At 45.1% G+C, this 22,879-nt stretch overlaps 1 protein-coding gene across 2 annotated transcripts in view; it reads left to right on the top strand.

Moving 5' to 3' along the window:
* The window catches only part of LOC120916461 (carcinoembryonic antigen-related cell adhesion molecule 1-like), a 102,850-nt gene that overhangs the window by 38,984 nt on the left and 40,987 nt on the right, over positions 1 to 22,879 (top strand). Inside the window, exons 5-6 of one of the 2 annotated variants that reach the window (XM_040327438.1) lie at positions 7,482 to 7,620; positions 10,368 to 10,399. In XM_040327438.1, the coding sequence (XP_040183372.1) occupies positions 7,482 to 7,620; positions 10,368 to 10,399 (171 nt within the window). Of the gene's footprint in view, positions 1 to 7,481; positions 7,621 to 10,367; positions 10,418 to 22,879 lie in introns of both variants that reach the window. The other variant, XM_040327437.1, reaches the window with a different exon arrangement.

The following is a 22,879-nucleotide window of genomic DNA, read 5'->3' as shown; positions in this document are numbered from 1 at the left end:
ATTAAGGCTTACCTGTCGGTGCAAGAAATATCTCCTAAACCTGCCTGGTTTAGGAGATATTTACAATAATGACAGGCGCCAATGTCTACGGTGCATGCGCGCCATAGACAACGGCGCAGGTGCACTGAGCGTACCGGTTTGGTGAATGGCATTTTTGGGGTTAATGTCATATCTCCGCGCATGCTGCTCATCGCCGCTCCAGCCAATCACAGCGCCGGAGCGGCGATAACAGGAAGAAGATGCGAGGGGACATGGTGGCGGAGGGGGAACGAAGAGCACTTCGGGGGCTTCAATCTCAGGTAAGTGCCACATTTGCTATTCATACTAGCTCATTATGCCTTTCTCTTGCAGGTTTTTTCCCCCCGTTTTTCAGGGGGGGGTTCCTATCCTCTTTAAAGGGGTTTTCCACCCATTTTGTAAGTTTATTAAAAATCAGCAGCTACAAAAAGTGTAGCTGCTGGCTTTTAATAAACCGACACTTACCTGCTCCACGGCTCCAGCGACGCGCCGGACGGGGCTCTGCTCCTCGCCCCCCCTTGCCGGCCGGCATCTTCATGCTCAGTGTGGGCACCCGGCCGTGACAGCTTTCGGCTTCACGGCCGGGCACCCACTGCGCATGCGCGAGCGGCACTGTGCATGCGCGAGCGGCGAGGCGTCGTCTGATTGGACAGGCGATCGCCGAGGACCTGTCACGTGTCCTGGGCGATCGCCTACAGCAACCCCTTCCTGTAGGTGATTAAGCTTAATCGCCTAGGCGATTAGGCTTAATCGTCTACCCGGAAGGAGGAAGTGGGACAGGAAGTCCCACTCCTCCTGAAGCCCCCACTCCCCCCCCAAAAAAATTACATGCCAAATGTGGCATGTAAGGGGGTGAGGAGTGGGATAAGCGGAAGTTCCAAATGTGGGTGGAACTCCGCTTTAAGGTTTCACACTTTATTTACTGTGAGATGGAGCTCACAAATAGTTCTACTGTTCATAGCAAGCACATTCTTCTTCCTTTGGAAAGTTAAGGACAGTTAGTGAAAACATGACTGTTATAAGCAACATTTGTAATTATTCCCCCAGACTTCCACTGGGTTCACCAGAAACTGAAGTGATTACAATATCTTCAATGTAGACAAAGGCAGCAGTAGAAGGCCCTGGGCTCTAATCCTGGGAAGAATATAAACCCCGCCCACAGGTGTGCAATCAGCATACCTGTCTGTAAGAAAAACAGGCTGAAAATGCTAATATACACAGTGACACAGGGACGCCTATCCACATTATATATAAATATATACAATGACGGCGTGAGCCTCTGTCACAGTGGAGTTGGTCAGGAAAAGGACACGGGATTGGCACATTTGCAGGACTACAGTACAGAAAATTCATTTTGAATGAAGAAAACGGCTTTTGCAAACTAGAATTTTGGTCCGGATGGGGCTCCATAGTTTGGAGATTTCAAAGTGTCTTGGGAAGGATATCTCCACGCAGTGCTTGGGTGTTGTGGCCAACACTGTCAAGAAATTCCACAGATTTTCAATGGGGTTTAGGTCTGGGCTCTGACTAGGCCATGCAAGGACATTCTCCCTTCTCTCCTTCAACCACCGTGCGGTTATTTTTGCTTTGTGCTTTGGGTCATCGTCATGTTGGAAGGTAAACCTTCTTCCCATTGACAACTTTCTGGCAGAGGGCAGAAGATTTTCCTGTAGAATTTGATGGTATTTTTCCCCATTTATTTTCTTTCTATCCTGACAAGTGCTCCAGTCCCTCCTGCAGAGAAACACCCCATAACAGGATTTTATCACCTCCATGCTTTACTGTAGAAATTGTGTTATTTGGATGTTGAGCTCTATTGGATTCCCACCAGACATACTGTTGAGGTTTTGTGTTTTTATTATAGTCTCATCTGGCTACCTTAAATGCACTTTGAAGATTCTGAGGCCGCATGGAAAAGGTGTTATGGTCAGATGCGACTAAAATTGTATTATTTGTAGTCAACGCTTCTGATATGTACCAGCAGATAGAAGTGAATGTATGCATCATAACAGCTTTAACCCTTTCACGCCGAGCGTACGCATATATGTGTCCTTGGCTTTCGGGGGTTATACCAGGATGATGCCTGCAGCTGCAGGCATCATCCCGGTACCGTTGTTTAGAGCCGGCGATTGGCTATCCAGACATAACAACCGATGCGGCTAAAAGCCGCTCGGTTGTTAGGCTGCATTCACACCTGAGCGTCGGTCGTTCGATCGTTTTTTTCAGCGTTTTGTCGCGCGTATTCATGCTTATTTGCGCGTTTGCATACAGCGTTGTCCGACGTTTTTGTACTTCGACGTTTTTTATTTTAGCCAATAGGAAAAATTATCATCTTTTCATCACTTGTTGCTATGTTGGTAGATTTTTTTAATCTTCTGCCTGGGTGAAATGTTCTATTGATTAAAGCGACAAAACGCCCGTAGCAAACGCTCGTTGTCGCGCAAGTCGATTGAATCGAGCGTTTCCATTACTTTCTATGGGAAATGGAAACGCTCAAATACGCCCAAACCGCCCGATACGCGCCAAAAAAAAGGGTCCGGAACTTGTTTGAGCTACAGGCGTTCGGCGTTTCGGCGTGGAGATGTGAACCATCTCCATAGAGAATAATGTTATTTTTCCCCTCTAGCGTCTTCGAGCGTCGCGCTTCAGGCGACAAAACGCCTAGGTGTGAATGCAGCCTTATGCAGGAGGAGCGGGGCCGGGCCTCCCGTCCCACCGGGAGACCCGATCCTCCATCCGGCACCTCCAGTGTCCAGGCGCAGACGGAAACTAAGCTGTAAACGACTTTGATTCAGTCTCCGCAATGAAAACACAGACGTGACGTCATGACGTCACTTCCGGGTTTCTTGGCTGCCAATGGCGCCGGATTTAAAAAAGTACAAAATATTCAGAATCGCCGTTTTCTTTTAGACCCCCGATCCCTCCATAAAGAGTACCTGTCACCACCTATTACTGTCACAAGGGATGTTTACATTCCTTGTGACAGCAATAAAAGTGATCAAAATGTAAAAAAAAAAAAACACAATTTAATATTATAAAAATAAATAAGAAAAAATAAATAAAAATGTAAAGCGCCCCCCTCCCTGCGAGCTTGCGCAACAAAGAAAACGCATACGGAAGTCGCGCCTGCATATGAAAACGGTGTTCAAATCACACGTGTGAGGTATCGCCGCTATCGTCGGAGCGAGAGCAATAATTCTAGCACTGGACCTCCTCTGTAACTCTAACCTGGTAACCGTAAAAAAAGTTTAAAGCGTCGCCTATGGAGATTTTTTAGGTACCGTAGTTTGTCGCCATTCCACGAGTGCGTACAATTATAAAGCGTGACATGCTTGGTATCTATTTACTCGGTGTAACATTATCTTTCACATTATGCAAAAAAATTGTGCTAACTTTACTTTCATTTTTTTTAAATTCATGAAAGTTAATTTTTCCCAAAAAGTTGCGTTTAAAACACTGCCGCACAAATACCGCGTGACATAAAATATTTCAACAGTCGCCATTTTATTCTCTAGATTCTCTGCTAAAATATATAAATATAATGTTTGGGGGTTCTAAGTAATTTTCTAGCCAAAAATACGGATTTTAACTTGTATACACCAAATGTCATAAATAGGCTTAGGCATGAAAGGGTGAATGCCCCCGAATGCGAGAAATGCCCCCGTCGAATAATGCCCAGGGCGGGGGGCAGCGCTTGCACAGTACGGAGCCGCCAAAAGCATCCGAACATCGTAATTTAGGATCAGCTGTTCACGGCACCTGTGCACAAAAAATGACATTGTGCCGCACGCTCCCGATGCTCGTGCAACTCTGCAAGGGGCGGATGTATTCATAATGGGAGCGTGTGAGGGGCGGATGGCAACAGAAGGGGGCGTATTTTGTAATGATCGGCAGTGCTGTTAAGATGGGGGTGGAATTTGTCACGAAACTCGAATACATTTCCTAAACAAATATATCTTTTGCTATTCTTCCTAAACGTGTTGCCCATCACACATGTAGGAACAGTAGCATATATCTGTTTAGGAGATGTGTTTGAGTTTCGTGTCAAATTCCGCCCCCATCTTATCCATCATTACTGAATTCGCCCCCTTTTGATACCACCTGCCCCTCGCACGCGCTCATCATGAACAAGTCCGCCCCTTGCAGACTTGCACCAGCATCGGAATCGTATTCCAATGTTCGGAGGCTTTCGGCTGCACATGCGCAGTACAGGGCGGGCATTATTCAACAGGCGACATTTCTCTTCAGAATACCGGCATCATTTACACATTTTGGAACTTTCTATACCCAGACCAGCAATTGTCAGTATTTAGATCTTTCATTTCCCTTGCCAAATCCTTATCAGCACTCAGGAAATACTACAACATGGAATCCTGTTGATTTTCTGTTTCATGCCAACCAACACATGTACAATATAATGAACCCTAGGCAGGAAAATGAACAATGACAGGAAATGTGAAATAACACTCTTATCCAATTTAAATGTATATTAATTTATTGAACGAGTCTATTATATATGGAGGAAGTAGGCCTTCTGCAAATTAGAAGGTTATCATTGATTCACGGGGGAATTGCTCAACCATTTTAATATACAAGGCGGAGTGTGTTTGTAAAGGTCACTGAACTCCAAAGTAAATCCTACTTCAATTTTCTGTACAGCGTGTTTGCTATTCCTTGTAAGACAATGAAATCAAAATTACAGAGATATATGGAGAGACATTTATATATTAGCAAACGTAGGTTCTGGAGGGACCAGGGCTCAAGTCCTGCGGGAACGCGTGGGAACGGATTTCCTGCACTTTTTTTACAGCAGGAACGCAGTTCCCTTTGCAGGACTAGAGCAGCCAAGCCGCCAGAGCCAATCCTTCAGTCACTGTCAGGGGTAGGCGAACCTTAGTAATCCTTTATGTTACTGGCCGCTTCCTGTATATGAATTCATTGGGTAGTGTGCGGGTATTCTGTCACTTCCTCGATGCCGCGATGTCTACCCGATGAATCCATATACAGGAAGCAGCCAGTAACATAAAGGATTACTAAGGTACAGTGGATCGAAAAAAAACATGCGGTTTAGTAATTATGCATATGAGCCGCTGTCTCTCTCCTCATTGGACAGATTAATAGCAGGAGGAGCCATTGGCTCCCTCTGCTGTCAATCAAATCCTGTGACACTAGACACCAGAGGGGGGAACGAGTCAATGTCAATGGGCTGTGTCAATGGATGCAGCAGCGGGACTTGAAAAAAAAACGTGCATGGGTGCCCCCAGGGAAAGCGCCTTTCCCCGGGGGCACCCGATAAAGAGGAGGGGTCTGAAGTGCCAGTGGGGGACCCCAGAAGAAGAGGGAAAAGGGGCTATTCTGTTCAAAATCATTGCACAGAGCAGGTAAGTAATCGATCGCCGCTGGGCACCCGCGATTGCTCGTTACAGAGCGGGAACCGGGAGCTGTGTGTGTAAACACACAGCTCCCAGTCCTGTCAGGCGGTGAAATGCTGATCCTCTGTTCATACAATGTATGAACAGAAGATCAGTCATTTCCCCAAGTGAGGCCACCCCCCTCTACAGTTAGAACACACCCAGGGAACATACTTAACCCCTTCCCTGCCCCCTAGTGTTAACCCCTTCCCTGCCAGTGGCATTTTTATAGTAATCCAATGTATTTTTATAGCACTGATCGCACAAAAGTGTCCGCCATAATGTCGCAGTACCGAAAAAAACGCCGCAATTTATAGTAAAAAAAAATATTAATAAAAATGCCAATAAAAATACCCCCTATTTTGTAAACGCTATAACTTTTGCGCAAACCAATCAATAAACGCTTATTGTGATTTATTTTTACGAAAAATATGTAGAAGAATACGTATCGGTCTAAACTGAGGGAAAAAAATGTTTTTTTTATATATTTTTGGGGATATTTATTACAGCAAAAATTAAAATGTTTTCATTTTTTTCAAAATTGTCGCTCTATTTTTGTTTATAGCGCAAAAACTAAAAACCGCATTGGTGATCAAATACCACCAAAAGAAAGCTCTATTTGTGGGGAAAAAAAGACGCCAATTTTGTTTGGGAGCCGCGTCGCACGACCGCGCAATTGTCAGTTAAAGCGACGCAGTGCCGAATCGCAAAAAGGGGCCTGGTCTTTTACCTGCATTTTGGTCTGGGTCTTAAGTGGTTAAACAAGAAAATAATAATTTTTATTTAGCCTTACAAAGACCCTCAAGCATGGTCGGAGAGGATGGTAACCTATGGCGTGTGCTTTTGTTGCTGACTCAATCTTGTTAAGATTGGCCCATTAATGGGTCAGTGCATGGAAAATTATTTTGGTTTTGGACGGCTGCTGATTGGAAGATTTCATCAATGACTCTCATTCCTTTTGGGGTCTTGAGTGGTGACATCCTTTTGCTTTAGCAAGGCCTTGGTACGTTGGCAGAGCTGGGAATGTAGGTGCGGCGATGTAACTAAGAGATCTACATGCAAAGCTGGTTATTGAATGAAGTAACCAATATCTTTCTAAAACTTCAAATATCAAATTTCATTGTACTGACTCTTTTTAAAAGAACATAAACAGGGGCAGATCCACAAAAGGATTACGCCGGCGTATCTATTGATACGCCGGCGTAATTTTAAATTTCCGGCGTCGTAGCTTTGTTTTGTATCCACAAAACAAGATACGACGGCATCTGGGATCGATCCGACAGGCGTACGTCTTAGTACGCCGTCGGATCTTAGATGCAATTTTTCGGCGGCCGCTAGGTGGCGTTACCATCGAAATCCGCCTCGAGTATGCAAATTAGCTATTTACGGCGATCCACGAACGTACGTCCGGCCGGTGCATTTTTTTACGTCGTTTTCGTTCAGCTTTTTCCGGCGTATAGTTAAAGCTGCTGTTCTGAGGCGTACTTAATGTTAAATATGGCCGTCGTTGAAATTTTTACGTTGTTTGCGTAAGTCGTTCGCGAATAGGGATTTGTGTAGAATGACGTCACCGTCGGAAGCATTGGCTTTTTCCGGGTTAATTTCGAGCATGCGCACTGTGATAAAAAAACATTGTTTACGTCGGGTCACGACGTATTAACATAAAACACGGCCCCCATTACATCCATTTGAATTCCGCGCCCTTACGCCGCCAGAGATACACTACGCCGCCGTAACTTATGGCGCAAATTCTTTGTGGATTCGAAAAAATAAAATAAGTTGCGGCGGCGTAGTTGCGGCGGCGTAGTGTATCTTAGATACGCTGCGCCCAGCGTATTAATGCGCCCAGGTACGTGGATCTACCCCATACTGTATTAATGAGCTCAGTACATGCCAAGAATGACTTCTAAAAATTGGTGTGATATGAAGGCTGCTGTTCATAGCAACGAATGTGTTCCATGTTCTGTCATCCATTTCTGCATTTTATAAAAGTTTTTTGAAAAAAAGAATGTATAATGTGTTACTGATCTTCAAAATTGTATCTTTTATCAGAGCCTAAGGACAATGATGGGAATACTCAAGGGAGTAATGGTCTGGCACTAATCATTGGAATCGTGATTGCAGTCGTCTTAGTGCTAGTTCTTGTTGCTGCATTAGTGTACCTTTTCGTGGTTCACAGACGTCGCAAAAAGTAAGCCTATTAGACAAGATACCGTCAATGTTTTAAGTGATAGAAGATGTCCTTAACATTGCACCTTGCTATGATGAGCAGATTATGCTTGCTGAAATTACCAATAAGCATAGCCAACATTCTCCAAAAAATGTATAGGGACACTTTTTTGTCTGAAGGCGCAGTCTTATAATAATTAGGGGCGGGGCATCCATTTGCAGGCATAGTGAAGCAGGGGTGGGAAAATGTATATTAGCTGTGTCCACAGCCAAAAGCGCCTAAAATGGGCACATGGGCATCAGAACTTGACCAAGGAACAATGGAAAAATGACCTGGTCTGATGAATTTGATAATGGTTTAAAGGGGTTGTAAAGGAAAAACATTTTTTTTTCATAAGTAGCATCCTTTACCTGCAGACATTCCTCTTTTCACTTCCTCATTGTTCGTTTTTGCTCAGAAGTTGCTCTATTTCTTCTCTGTTCTCTTCACTTCCTGCTTGTCTGATTGTTACTCACCACCGTTAAGGGAGGCTTTACTGCGGTGGTCAGTAACGTGCTCGCCCCCTCCTGGGAACTACATCTGTGCGGCAGGACGCTCTCTACGTGTTAGAGACTTCAAGGAGGTGTGAATTACTGGGTGTGCCGCAATTCATACTGGGAAATGTAGTTCTTACATGAACGAGTGCCGCAAACCAGGAAGTGAATGAGAGAACAGAAACTAGAACGCTGGAGGTGATATAGATGAAGGAATTTAATAGGTATTTACTCGTTTTTTAACAGAATCATTACACTATTCTGTCTGTCTACCTTGCAGACATTACTTATATATATATATATATATATATATATATATATATATATATATATATATATATATATATATATATATATATATATATATATATATATATATATATATTATATTATATTTTTTCCTTTACAACTCCTTTAACTGCTTACAGACCGCCCACCGCCGTTTTACGGCGGCAGGTCGGCTCCCATGCACGAGAGCCCGTAGTATAACGTCGGCTCTCGCGCAGCCCACTAGGGGCGCGCCCCCGACTCCTGTGCGCGTGCCCGGCGGGCTCGATCGCCGCCGGGCACACGCGATCGCTTGTTACAGAGCGGGGACCGGGAGCTGTGTGTGTAAACACACAGCTCCCGGTCCTGTCAGGGGGAGAAATGCTGATCCTCTGTTCATACAATGTATGAACAGAAGATCAGTCATTTCCCCTAGTGAGGCCACCCCCCCTACAGTTATAACACACCCAGGGAACATACTTAACCCCTTCACCGCCCCCTAGTGTTAACCCCTTCACTGCCAGTGGCATTTTTATAGTAATCCAATGTATTTTTATAGCACTGATTGCTATAAAAATGCCAATGGTCCCAAAAATGTGTCAAAAGTGTCCGAAGTGTCCGCCATAATGTCGCAGTACCGAAAAAAAAAATGCTGATCGCCGCCATTACTAGTAAAAAAAAAATATTAAGAAAAATGCCATAAAACTACCCCCTATTTTGTAAACACTATAACTTTTGCGCAAACCAATCAATAAACGCTTATTGCGATTTTTTTTAACGAAAAATATGTAGAAGAATACGTATCGGCCTAAACTGAGGAAAACAAAATGTTTTTTTATATATTTTTGGGGGATATTTATTATAGCAAAAAGTAAAAAATATTCATTTTTTTCAAAATTGTCACTCTATTTTTGTTTATAGCGCAGAAACTAAAAACCGTAGAGGTGATCAAATACCACCAAAAGAAAGCTCTATTTGTGGGGAAAAAAGGACACCAATTTTGTTTGGAAGCCACGTCGCATGACCGGGCAATTGTCAGTTAAAGCAACGCAGTGCCGAATCGCAAAAAGTTCTCTGGTCTTGGGGCAGCAATATGGTCCGGGGGCTAAGTGGTTAAAGGAACACAATGAGTTTGAGATGTTGAATGGGCCTCTAAATTTTCCAGATCTCAATCCAATCCTACATCTGTGGAATTTGCCCAAAAAAATAACAAATTTGATCCATGGAGGCCCCACCTCGCAACTCATAGGACTTAAAGCTACAGTACCTGCCCACGAGAATGTGTTTCCAGCGTGATCCCAACGCTGGTGCTCGGCGGTGCAGGCTGTACATCTCACGCTCGCTGCAATACGAAAAACACAGAGAGCGTGAGAGTGAGTGGAGTGTTCTCTCTCTATGGAGGGGACTTGTTGCCTTAATGTCAGCAATGCCTTCTCGCTCATTGGGAAAGGAAAAAAATAATTTTTACTTTCCCAATGAGCTACAGAGCTTGGCTCTGGCTCCCGCGACGGGGCTCGCATGTGTCAATCTCGCCAATAACAAAGGCGAGATTGACACAATATCGTGGTCTGGTACTACTGTAAAGCTACTGACAGCTTGGTGCCAGATACAACAGCATACAGAGCTCTATTGGAGTTCATGCCTTGATGGGTTATGGTGGGTGGTTATAAGGTAATGGCTGATTGGTGTATGTTCTTCCTGAGTTTGTACTGTTTTTTTTTTCAAACCCTAAAAAAACATACCTGAAAAATATCTAGCATCCAACTACAGTGTACACTGTATATGCACTTTTTATTGCATTTTATTGTATATAAATGAATAACATGCATGGTGTTTTATGGTAAAACTGCACTCATTTGTGTACCAACCATTATCAGCCTTTTTATCTTATGTTGGTAACTTGTCTCTAAACATTTTAAATGTATTTATGTAGTTTAGTTTTAACTAAAATTCTTCTTCTATTTTCAGGCTTTTGAAAGACCAAAGTTCAACAATTAAAAGTAAAAACTCAAGAAATGGTAAATCTATCTATCTTATCTATCTATCTATCTATCTATCTATCTATCTATCTATCTGTCTGTCTGTCTGTCTGTCTGTCTGTCTGTCTGTCTGTCTGTCTGTCTGTCTGTCTGTCTGTCTATCTATCTATCTATCTATCTATCTATCTGTCTGTCTGTCTGTCTGTCTGTCTGTCTGTCTGTCTGTCTGTCTGTCTGTCTGTCTGTCTGTCTGTCTGTCTGTCTGTCTGTCTATCTATCTATCTATCTATCTGTCTATCTATCTATCTATCTGTCTATCTATCTATCTGTCTATCTTATCTATCTATCTATCTTATCTATCTATCTATCTTTTCCAGAGAATATGTTTACAGGTCAAAAAGAAGCCTATAGACCAGTTCCTCTTCACAAAACAAGAAGTTGTGGCTTTGCGTAGGTCTGTCTGTTGCAAGGGATAATTTTAACACATTTCTGGGGAAGAGACAGAGGGGCAGATCCACAAAGAAGTTACGCTGGCATATCTATTGATACGCCGCGTAACTTCTAATTTGCTCCGGCGTATCTTTGTTTTGTATCCACAAAACAAGATACGCCTGAAGCTGGGCTAGATCCGACTGGCGTACGTCTTAGTACGCCGTCGGATCTAAGGTGCATATTTACGCTGGTCGCTAGGTGGCGTTTTCGTCGATTTCGAGTTGAGTATGCAAATTAGCTAGATACGGCGATCCACGAACGTACGCCCGGCCGGCGCATTTTTTTACGTCGTTTCCGTAAGGCTTTTTTCGGCGTATAGTTACCCCTGCTATATAAGGTGTATCCTATGTTAAGTATGGCCGTCGTTCCCGCGTCGAATTTTGAATTTTTTACGTCGTTTGCGTAAGTCGTTCGCGAATAGGGCTTTGCGTAGAATGACGTTCACGTCCTAACGTCACAGCTTTTTGCGGGTTAATTTCGAGCATGCCCACTGGGATACCCCCACGGACGGCGCATGCGCCGTTAAAAAAAAACGTCATTTACGTCGGGTCAAGACGTATTTACATAAAACACGCCCCCATCAGATCCATTTCAATTGCACGCCCTTACGCCGCGAAAGTTACACTACGCCGCCGTAACTTACGGCGCAAATTCTTTGAGGATCAGGAAATTATGCTGTAAGTTACAGCGGCGTAGTGTATCAGAGATACGCTACGCCGGACGCAACAATGCGCTCGGGTACGTGGCCCAGAATCTCTGTGAACTAACAATGTGGCATTGGGGGCTCCACACCTACCACTTTGCCCACTGTGTGGTTATTATAAAGTTATGTATGTTTGCCAGCATTGCCCTATTATGATCGAGATGAGGAACTGTGAATGGATATTCAGGTAACATTGGTTTCAGGGTTGCATTTGATTCCATTCTTTCTCGGTCTAGGAAAAAATACACCCTAAATGTAGCCTTTTTTTGTTTTTATATAAACATTGCTGGCATTGCAAGGTAGGGGTGACACCAATTGTTGTTGGGGTACAATGCCTTAATTTAAGTGCCCCCGCAGGTTGATTTTTATCAGTTTTGTGTTGGAGAAAGGGACATATCCCCCGAAACGTGTCAGTTGGCATTATGATGTTAGTTTTTGGACCTTTTTGGTTCCTGGGTCACGTACAACAATGTTGTATTGTTCGTTCTTGTGAACGCTTTAAGTATCGTAACATTAATTTTATTTGATCTAAGTATTGTAGTTCATTGCTGTTCAACGAGAATGCGCAATAAAGCATGATATGTTAGGTATCTATATAATGAGCGGAACATCATCTTATATATTTTACCAAAACATTGAGTTATATATTGTGTTTTTTTTTTATTACAATTAATTAAAAAGTATTTATTTTTATTGAATTTGCAAAACCGCTGCGTAAATACAAATTGCCATTTTATTCTCTAGGGCAGGCATGTCCAAAGTCTGGCCCGTGGGCCAAATGCGGCCCCCCTGTTGATTTAATATGGCCCCCCTGGGGATTTGGATATATACCGCCACAAAGGATATATACCGTATTTATCGGCACTGCCTTGGGGGGGGGCAGGACAAGCGCCATCAGATTACATGAAGAGAATCTCCTGTTTACTCAGCAACGTCTGTATTTGAAGTTCCGCCTCCTGGGCTGGCATTGGACGACTGTTCTGTCTATCATAGGAGGCGGGACTTTGTATTAGAGATGCCACAAAGTAAACAAGAGATTCTCCTGTTTGTAATCTGTCGGCACTTGTCCCGCCCCCCTCCCTCTGAGGCTGCAGATGGGCATCAGTCAGGCTGCATTGATGGCAAAGGTAAGGCTGCATTTATGGCACATGTGGTGAGGCTGCATTTATGGCACATGTGGTGAGGCTGCGTTTATGGCACCTGTGAGGCTGCGTTTATGGCACCTGTGAGGCTGCGTTTATGGCACCTGTGAGGCTGCGTTCATGGCACCTGTGAGGCTGCATCCATGGCACATGTGAGGCTGCATTCATGGCAATGATAAGGCTGCATTCATGGCAATGGTGAGGCTGCATTCATGGCAATGGTGAGGCTGCATTCATGGCAATGTCCATGCGTGTTATATGTCGATAAATACGTTATATAAAAACAACAGGCCCAACCTCATCCTTAGTCCTGAGCAGCGCTCTGGGATTCGTTGGGGCCACAAAATAAATATATACAGCATATCCAAATAACACGCCCAAGCTCATCTCTTCACCACACACAGCCACAAAGGCAAGAGAATTCTTGTTGGGCATTGAATTTGTGCTTGGAAGAACACACTTAGACCAAATTTTAATGGTTCAAAGAATGTCAGGCAAAATAGTCGGCCCTCACGCATGCTCACTTCATCAAATCTGGCCCTCTTTGAAAAGAGTTTGGACACCCCTGCTCTAGGGTCTTTGCTTAAAATTGATATTTTATGTTTGGGGGTTCTAGGTAATTTACAAGTAAAAATCTGTATTTTTTTTGCTTGAAAACAAAAGTGCCAGAAAAGGCTTGAATATTGAAACCAAGAATATTCACAGTTTATCCATTAACCACTTAAGGACCAGCCCATGTACATATACGTCCACAATATGGCACGTACAGGCACATGGGCGTATAGGTACGTCCTCGCCTATTAGCGGGTGGGGGGTCCGATCGGGACCCCCCCCGCTACATGCGGAGGTCGGGTCCGCTCGGGGAGCGATCCGGGACCACGGCGCGGCTATTTGTTTATAGCCGCTCCGTCGCGATCGCTCCCCGGAGCTGAAGAACGAGGAGAGCCGTGTGTAAACACGGCTTCCCCGTCCTTCACTATGGCGGCGCATCGATCGCGTCATTCCCTTTATAGGGAAGACACGATCGATGACGTCATTCCTACAGCCACACCCCCAAACAGTTGTAAACACATACTAGGTGCACCCTAACTCCTACAGCGCCACCTGTGGTTAACTCCCAAACTGCAACTGTCATTTTCACAATAAAGAATGCAATTTAAATGCATTTTTTGCTGTGAAAATGACAATGGTCCCAAAAATGTGTCAAAATTGTCCAAAGTGTCCGCCATAATGTCGCAGTCACGAAAAAAATTGCTGATCGCCGCCATTAGTAGTAAAAAAAAAATAAAAAATAAAAATGCAATAAAACTATCCCCTATTTTGTAAACACTATAAATTTTGCGCAAACCAATCGATAAACGCTTATTGCGATTTTTTTTACTAAAAATAGGTAGAAGAATACGTATCGGCCTAAACTGAGGAAAAAAAAAATTTTATATATGTTTTTGGGGGATATTTATTACAGCAAAAAGTAAAAAATATTGCTTTTTTTTCAAAATTGTCGCTCTATTTTTGTTTATAGCGCAAAAACTAAAAACCGCAGATGTGATCAAATACCACCAAAAGAAAGCTCTATTTGTGGGGAAAAAAGGACGCCAATTTTGTTTGGGAGCCACGTCGCACGACCGCGCAATTGTCTGTTAAAGCGACGCAGTCCCGAACTGTAAAAACACCTTGGGTCTTTAGGCTGCATATTGGTCCGGGGCTTAAGTGGTTAACATATGTGCCGTTTCTAAAATTATTTGTGTGTGTGTGTGAGTTGGCCACTATAGACATTAAAAATGAAAACAACTCTTAGCCCAGGTTCACACTGGGTACGATTTGAGATGCGATTTCACATGTCAAATCGCATCTCAAATCGGCGGCATTTGCCAGCAATTGTCGGCAATGGCACAGTCCTAATCGATGCGACGCCGCATCTGCGGCGCTGCAGCGATTTCAAAAAGTAGTTCCTGTACTACTTTTTGCGATTTTGGGCCGCGATTTACATTGAACCCTGCACAGATGTCTCTTAAATCGCGGCCGAAATCGCGGCAAAACCGCAGCCGCAAAATCGCGGTAAAATCGTGATTTTACCGCGATTTTGAATTCGCAGCAGTGTGAACCTAGCCTTAAGTAATTTTTTTTTTTTTTTTTGAGAGATAGTTTTGCACAGTAGAAATATATCACATTCGTTTAAAGGGGATTTCCCTCCATATATCAAACAGGAAGCGAACAGCTTTGCCAATAGTCCAGTTTCCTGCAGGTCAGGGTTCAGAATGACCTCAACATTTGTCAAGCCTGATAAACAAGCTGTGAAATGGTCATTATTTATTGGTGTTATTTGCATTCCCCCCCCCCCCCCCCCCCCCCCGGTTGTAATATTTCTTCTCTAGGTGGAGGGAAGTTTTAGTGTTATGTCACCAAGGTCCTGGAGGTGGGCACATCTTTCTGAGTTCATCATATATTGCAAAACCTATTGCTGACTGCCTGCCATTATTTGCACAATCTTGTTCCTCATTTTTCATTTTGTAACAAACGACGACAACAGACCAAATTCTCAGGGACATGTTTTGTTGCGGCTCAGTTTTGTTTCATCGTAACCCCACAGCTGTGTACATAGATAGCAGGATTCAGGTAGATTGCCGCATCTTTCAGGCGGCGTAGCGTATCGTATTTACGCTATGCCGCCTTAAGTCAGAGAGGCAAGTGCTGTATTCGCAAAGCACTTGCCTCCTAAGTTACGGCGGCGTAGCGTAAATGGGGCCGGCGTAAGCGCGCCTAATTCAAATGAGGATGAGGGGGCGTGTTTTATGTAAATGATTGGTGACCCAACGTGATTGATGTTTTTTACGAACGACGCATGCGCCATCCGTGTACATATCCCAGTGTGCATTGCTCCAAAGTACGCCGCAAGGACGTATTGGTTTCGACGTGAACGTAAATTACGTCCAGCCCCATTCACGGACGACTTACGCAAACGATGTAAAATGTTCAAATTTCGACGCGGGAACGACGGCCATACTTAACATTGACTAGGCCAGAAATTTGTTCGACTAACTTTAAGCCGTACATAAACGACGTAAAAAAATGCGCCGGGCGCACGTACGTTTCTGAATCGGCGTATCTAGTCATTTGCATATTCTACGCCAAACTCAACGGAAGCGCCACCTAGCGGCCAGCGTAAATATTGCACCCTAAGATACGACGGCGTAGGAGACTTACGCCGCTCGTATCTTAGCCGAATTTAAGCGTATCTGGTTTCCAGAATACTCTTAAATTTGCGACAGCGTAGATTCAGAGTTACGACGGCAAATCTACTGATACGCCAGCGTGACCCTACGTGAATCTAGCTAAGAGTGTTTTCAATGCTAACTGCTGTTTTTATATTTTTATCTGGAGTAAATTGGCCTTTCAATAAGTTGACCAGATGCTTGCAGCTTCAGGGGACAGTCCCTGATTTTAGGAGACTATCCCTGGATGAAAAGGTTTCTTAGATTTTGTCCCATTTCAAAGATGGCATCCGCAATCTCCTCCCAGTTTTATTAACTGTGTCCCAGGCTCAGGAACTGTGGGATAATCGCTGTCTGTCAAACTTCCACCCATCCAGCAGCCATAATACCAGGCATTGCTGCCCTTCCTGCAATTACCTAGCCTACAAGTAGGGTTGCAACCTGTCCAGTACTCACCCGAACAGTTCATGTTTGGAATCATAATGTGTCCGGGTTTCAGACCATCTGAAACCCGCACACATTATTCAGACCGGACTATGGCTTCCCAGCACGGTTACTGGCTGCAGTTGTGTAACTCAAGAGTGTCTGTTACACTATTTCACACTGCCCAAAGCCAGCACTAACCCCCCCCCCCCCACACACACACAAAGACAGGAGAGGAGAGAGGGTTTGATCTACTCCTCCTCCTCCGCCCCTACACCTTGGTGTCTGTCCACACTCCAATCCTCGGCGCTGTGCCTCGGAAAAGGAAAGTGGGGGCAAGAAATGTGAAAGTCTGGATGCGTCAGATATATCTGGATGAGAGGTACTGACTGCCAAGGGGTGAGTGAGCTCACCATCCATCCCTGTCTGTGTCTGAAGTCTCCCCCCCTTCTCTCTCCTGCCTGAGTGAGTAGACTAAAGTAAATCAGGGTTCTCAGAACACCCCTTACATCAGAGTTCCCCATTACATCAGAGGCTAAAGTGTTCCCTCTTACATCAGAGTCCTCTCCGTACATTAGAGTTCTCAGTGTTCCCCCTTAAATCAGGGTTCCCAGAGCATCCCTTATGTTAGAGTCCCCAGAGTTCTTCCTTACATCAGAGTCTGTAGAGTCTCTCCTTACAGTGTAAGGCCTTGTACAGACGAGAGGATATCCGCTGGTAACGGTCCGCCGGACCGTTTCCAGCGGATAAATCCTCTGGCGGATTTGGATTTGATGGCTGTACACACCATCAGATCGAAATCCCCGCGGAATACATCCGCGGAGACGTGGCCGCGCCGTCGCCGCGGCGACGTGCGCGACCCTGGAAGGTAAATACTTCCACGCATGCGTCGAATCATTATGACGCATGCGAGGGATGGGAGCGGACGGACTGATCCGGTGAGTCTGTACAGACGACCGCATCAATCCGCTGGACTGGATTCCAGCGGATAGATTGCTTAGCATGCTAAGAAATTTTTATCCGCTGGGAATCCGTCGTCTGGATTTTTAGCCGCTGGGAAATGTCCGCTGGGCCGTACACACGACCGGATCTATCTGCTGGAACTGATCCACGGATCAATCCCAGCGGATAGATCCGGTTGTGTGTACGGGGCCTAAGAGAAGTTGGCGAGTTCAGATGTAAAAGGAGAACTCTGTGGACTCTGATGTAAAAGGGGGACTCTTTTGAATAACTTCATATGATTAGAAATGTTATTTCATTGCAAAATATATGTATACTTTATACTATAAAAAAAAATTGCTGTGTGCTGCTAAAGTGTTCGTGTTTGACTTGAAGAAAAGTTGGCAACCCTACCTACAAGTTGTGGGTTGTTGTGGATAAATGTCACATCATTTGGCTCCACCTCTAGCACTGATTACACAGCCCCTTGTATATATTTTTTTACTTACAAATTTTTATTTATTCAAAGGACATGGTTCAAGGACATACATCTAGATATGAACATTTTGGTGTATTATACATCAATACAAGTATGCATTGAAGAAAATGTCACAGTGAGGATTTAGGATGATTTTGTCTATCGACTACCTGAGGTGTCTCGCGTATTCCATAGCAGGGATGAGGTAGGTAATACCTCGGAGCCAGGTTTTTTCAAAGTGGGTCAATAGCAAAACTTCAGTATGTTCCAATGGGGTAAAGTCTCAGAACCAGCCCAAATCAATTTTCTAAATAATAGAAAAATAACATGGAGCCTTCAAACACTGGTTCATGTAGAGAAGAAACGAGAGTTTAAGAGAAACAGAAAAAATAAGAGGGTGGGTGAGGAATGGGGACAGAGGATAGTATAGGAAAGTCGGGGGGGGAGACCAAGGAGGGAGCGGAAGGATACCGAATATGAACACAGAGGTGGCGGGGGAAGGGTTCGATGTTGTTATATCTCTAGGATACCAAGAAGGGTCTGAGTTCAGTAGAATTTTTTTAGTCGGCCGGATCACAGTCAAGGAGGGCTCTACCCTCATCCGAGAAGATAACCATGTTCCAAAGTGACCAAGTCTTGGAATAGCGTTCTTGTTGATGGCGTGCTGAGAGAAGCAGGTCTTCCAGCTTTCTTATTTCCCCTACCTTGCAGAGCCACATCCTGACTGTCGGGGGTTGTGGGGATTTCCATTTAAGGGGAATGCATGCCTTGGCGGCATCTAGGAGATGGCGTATGATGGATTTTTGTATACTTTTGTAGCACTACACCGAAGGAGCTGCTGGTTTGAGTTGGGTGGCATATTACCTCTAATTCTCCCCTGTATAGAGTATTGGATGACAGCTGTAAGAAAGTCAATGTTCACACTGTAGGTATCTTTTCCTGTGCTTTATTACCCAACGGGGTAAAAATGGTAAAAGTAGTATTAGGTGAGAAGATAGAAGAGATGGTAGGTAATGGATTCAGGCGTATAACTGGGTTTCGGAAACAGTCCTACTTCCAACGACAACTTTCGTCACCACTCTAGCCAGAGTGGGTATAGTGCATATTGATAGGCCGCTCTTACCGGACTAGCAGCCAGAGTGTCACTCGGAAAATTAGCAAAGTCTCTGCCACAGACCTTCCCAAAGGTGGAGATATTCTTGGTCCAAAATCCTTCTCAACACTGGATTAAGCACCCGTCTCTCTCTTAAACGGCTTTAGTAATCTCGGGACTGATAGGTGACCATCGTCCAGCCTCTCAGAAACGATGTGTTCTTCGATGAAGTAGTAGGCCTCTCCTGGGATACCAGCCTTGTGGTGTTCCCTCAGATAGGTTCTTCATCGGTCGGCTTCCTCCCTCGGGACGGACAGCACAGGACAACTCTGCAAACGCAGACTCAGCCTACACACTGAGGCCCAGATTCTCGTAAACGCGCCTATCTATAGGCGGGCGTTGCATATCTCAGATACACAATGCCGCCATAACTTAGTGAGGCAGGTCCCGTATTCACAAAGAACTTGGGCCCAAAGTTATGGCGGCATAGTGTAACTGTTGCGGCGTAAGCCCGCGTAATTCAAAGTAGGCTAGTGTGGGTGTGTTTTATGGTAATGAATAGTGACCTGACGTGATTGACGCTTTTAACGAACGACGCATGTACCGTCCGTGAATATATCCCAGTGCGCATGCTCAAAATTACGCCGCAAATAGTCAATGCTTTCGACGTGAACGTAACTTACGTCCAGCCCCATTCACGGACGACTTACGCAAACAACGTAAAATACGACGCTGTTCGTACGTTTCCGACGTCCATACCTAACATGACTTACCCCTGCTTTATGAGGGGTAACTTTACGCCGCCGTATGTCTTACATAAATGACGTATCTTGATACGCCGGGCGCACGTACGTTCGTGAATCTGCGTATTTAGCTAATTTGCATATTCGACGCGGAAATCTACGGAAGCGCCACCTAGCGGCCAGCGTAAAGATGCAACTAAGCTACGACGGCGTAAGAGACTTACACCGCTCGTATCTAAGCTGAATTTATGCGTAACTGATTCAAAGAATCAGGCGCATAGATACGATGGCTCTCATTTGGACTTAAGACGGCGTACGTGGTGATACGCCGTCGTAAGTCCTTTGAGAATCTGGGCCTGAGCCTACAAGGTAGATTATTTGCTCCAGACCAACATGGTCCCGGAGCCAGGGACACTGAAACACACACACACCCCGGCCAGGAGGGCTACACACGGGGGTGGTGGGACGACTGCCCAGGCAGATAACGGCAAAGTCGACCCCGAACCAATGGGGTCCGCCCCATAAATACCCCTCCCCAGCATGCACAGCTAGGCGGTCAACCCTCCTGATTGGCTGCCGAGGAGAAATATCCACACTACCCTGACTCTACTGCTACCAACTCTCCAGACAACGACAGTGTACACACACAGGTGTACGTTTAATAAACGGTGATAAGCCGAGATCATGATGATCACGGCTTATCACAGAGCATTGCCGGTTTAATAAACTGTGATAAGGAGCAGAGAACATGTTTTTCACTTCACATCACAGCACATGGATGTTTTGTTACAAATGGGCAGTTTAATAAACTGTGATCTGAAGATTTCACAGCTCTTCACCTGAAATATCTCCCTTCCAGATTCACCAGCTCAGAGGTGGAGAATCTGTGAGAGAAGCTGGTGTGATAAGAGGAAGAAGGCTTATTTCTTCCTAATATCAGCACCAGTGGGTTAAAAATGAATATTAACAACAATATACACGTGTGTATATAGATATTGTGTATATCTGTGTGTGTGTGTATATATATATATATATATATATATATATATATATATATATATATATATACACAGGGCCAGATCCACAAAAACGGGCGTATATTTAGGCGAGCGCGCTACGTCGCCGTAAATCAGAGTGGCTCCTAGGGTATCCACAAAGAACTTGCTCCCATATGCGGGCCGGCATAACGTAAATCTGCCGGCGTAAGCCCGCGTGATTCAAAGCAGGCTTGGAGTGGGCGTGTTGTATGGTAATCTGGTATGACCCCACGTAATTGACACTTTTTACGAACGGCGCATGCGCCGTCCGTGGACGTATCCTAGTGCGCATGCGCAAAATCACGTCGCAAATAGTCAATGCTTTCGACGTGAACGTAACTTGCGCAAAGCCCTATTCGTGAACGATTTACGCAAAAAATTTTACGCTGTCCCGACGTCCATACCTAACATTGCGTACACCTCATATAGGCATGGGTAACGTTACGCCGGAAAAAGCTTTAAAAAAAAAATGTGCCGGGCGGACGTACGTTTGAGAATCGGCGTATCTAGCTAATTTGCATACTCTACGCGGAAATCAACGGAAGCGCCACCGAGCGGCCAGCGTAAATATGCACCTAAGATCCGACGGCGTACTAAGACGTACGTCAGTCGGATCTAGCCCACATTCAGGCGTATCTTGTTTTGTGGACAAAAAGATACGACGACGCATGTGTGTGTGTGTGTGTATATATATATATATATATATATATATATATATATATATATATATATATATATATATATATATATATATATATATATATATGTATATATATATAATATATATATATATATATATATATATGTATACACACATATATACAGTATTTATATATGTGTATACACACACACACACATATATACAGTGGGCCAAATTCCCAAAAACGTAGCCTAACTTAAATTTCAGCAGTTAAGTTACACTGACTTAAAATTTCTACCTAAGTGCCTGATCCACAAAGCACTTACCTAGAAATTACACGCCGTGTAACTTAAGTGCCTCCGTCGCAAGGCGGTCCTCCTCTCCGGGGGGCGTTTAAAATTTAAATGAGGCACGCTCCCACGCCGGCCGTACTGCGCATGCGTGTGACGTAATTTTCCCGACGTGCAGCGCGCGAACGTAATTTACGCCGGGCTTTGTGGATTGCGACGGGACACTAAAGTTGCGACGGGTGAAAAAAAATATACGCGCCGGGAAAACAAATAATTATAAAAAAAAATGACAGCGTCGCTCGGCATGCATTCCTGAGAGGGAGAACTCCATGCCAATTTTCAAAGAAAAAACCGGCATGGGTTCCCCCCCCCCAGGAGCATACCAGGCCCTTAGGTCTGGTATGGGTTGTAAGGAGACCCCCCCTACGCCGAAAAATCGACGTAGGGGGTCCCCCTACAATCCATACCAGACCCGTATCCAAAGCACGCTACCCGGCCGGTCAGGAAAGGGAGTGGGGACGAGCGAGCGCCCCCCCCTCCTGAGCCGTGCCAGGCCGCATGCCCTCAACATGGGGGGGGTTGGGTGCTCTGGGGCAGGGGGGCGCACTGCGGCCCCCCCCACCCCAGAGCACCCTGTCCCCATGTTGATGAGGACAGGACCTCTTCCCGACAACCCTTGCCGTTGGTTGTCGGGGTCTGCGGGCGGGGGCTTATCGGAATCTGGGAGTCCCCTCAAATAAGGGGGCCCCCAGATACCGGCCCCCCACCCTAAGTGAATGGATATGGGTACATCGTACCCCTACCCATTCAACTGGAGGCAAAAAGTTAAAGTTATTAAACACACAACACAAGGGTTTTTAAAATAATTTATTAGTCTGCTCCGGAGGCCCCCCCTGTCTTCTTTATTAGCTCTAATACCAGGGGGGGCTTCTTCTTCCACTCTCCGGGGGTCTTCTCCGCTCTCCGGGGGGGGGGGTTTCTTCTTCCGCTCTCCGGGGGGGGGTCTTCTCCGCTCTCCGGGGGTCTTCTTCTATCTTCGCCGCTCTCCACTGTTGACTCGGCGCACCCCGGTTCTTCTGCAGCTGTCCGGTGCCTTCTCCTTCAGCGCTGGCTGCCTGCTATCTTCGTGTGTTAGCTCAATTACTAACAGGCAGCCAGCGCGGTCTTCTGTGACGTCATGTTCTTCTTCTCCCTTCTTCCGATGTTGACACGTCGCCTCTTCTCACTGCATTGATGGAAGCGCGCCTTGCATCCCATTTATATAGGCATCACCGTCCCATCATGCTCCGGTAGGTGCCCACGTGGTGGG

The sequence above is a fragment of the Rana temporaria genome, chromosome 10, assembly GCF_905171775.1.
Source record: "Rana temporaria chromosome 10, aRanTem1.1, whole genome shotgun sequence".
Taxonomy (NCBI): domain Eukaryota; kingdom Metazoa; phylum Chordata; class Amphibia; order Anura; family Ranidae; genus Rana; species Rana temporaria.
The sequence above is the reverse complement of the archived record's forward strand: the minus strand, read 5'-3'. Positions and strand labels throughout refer to the sequence as shown.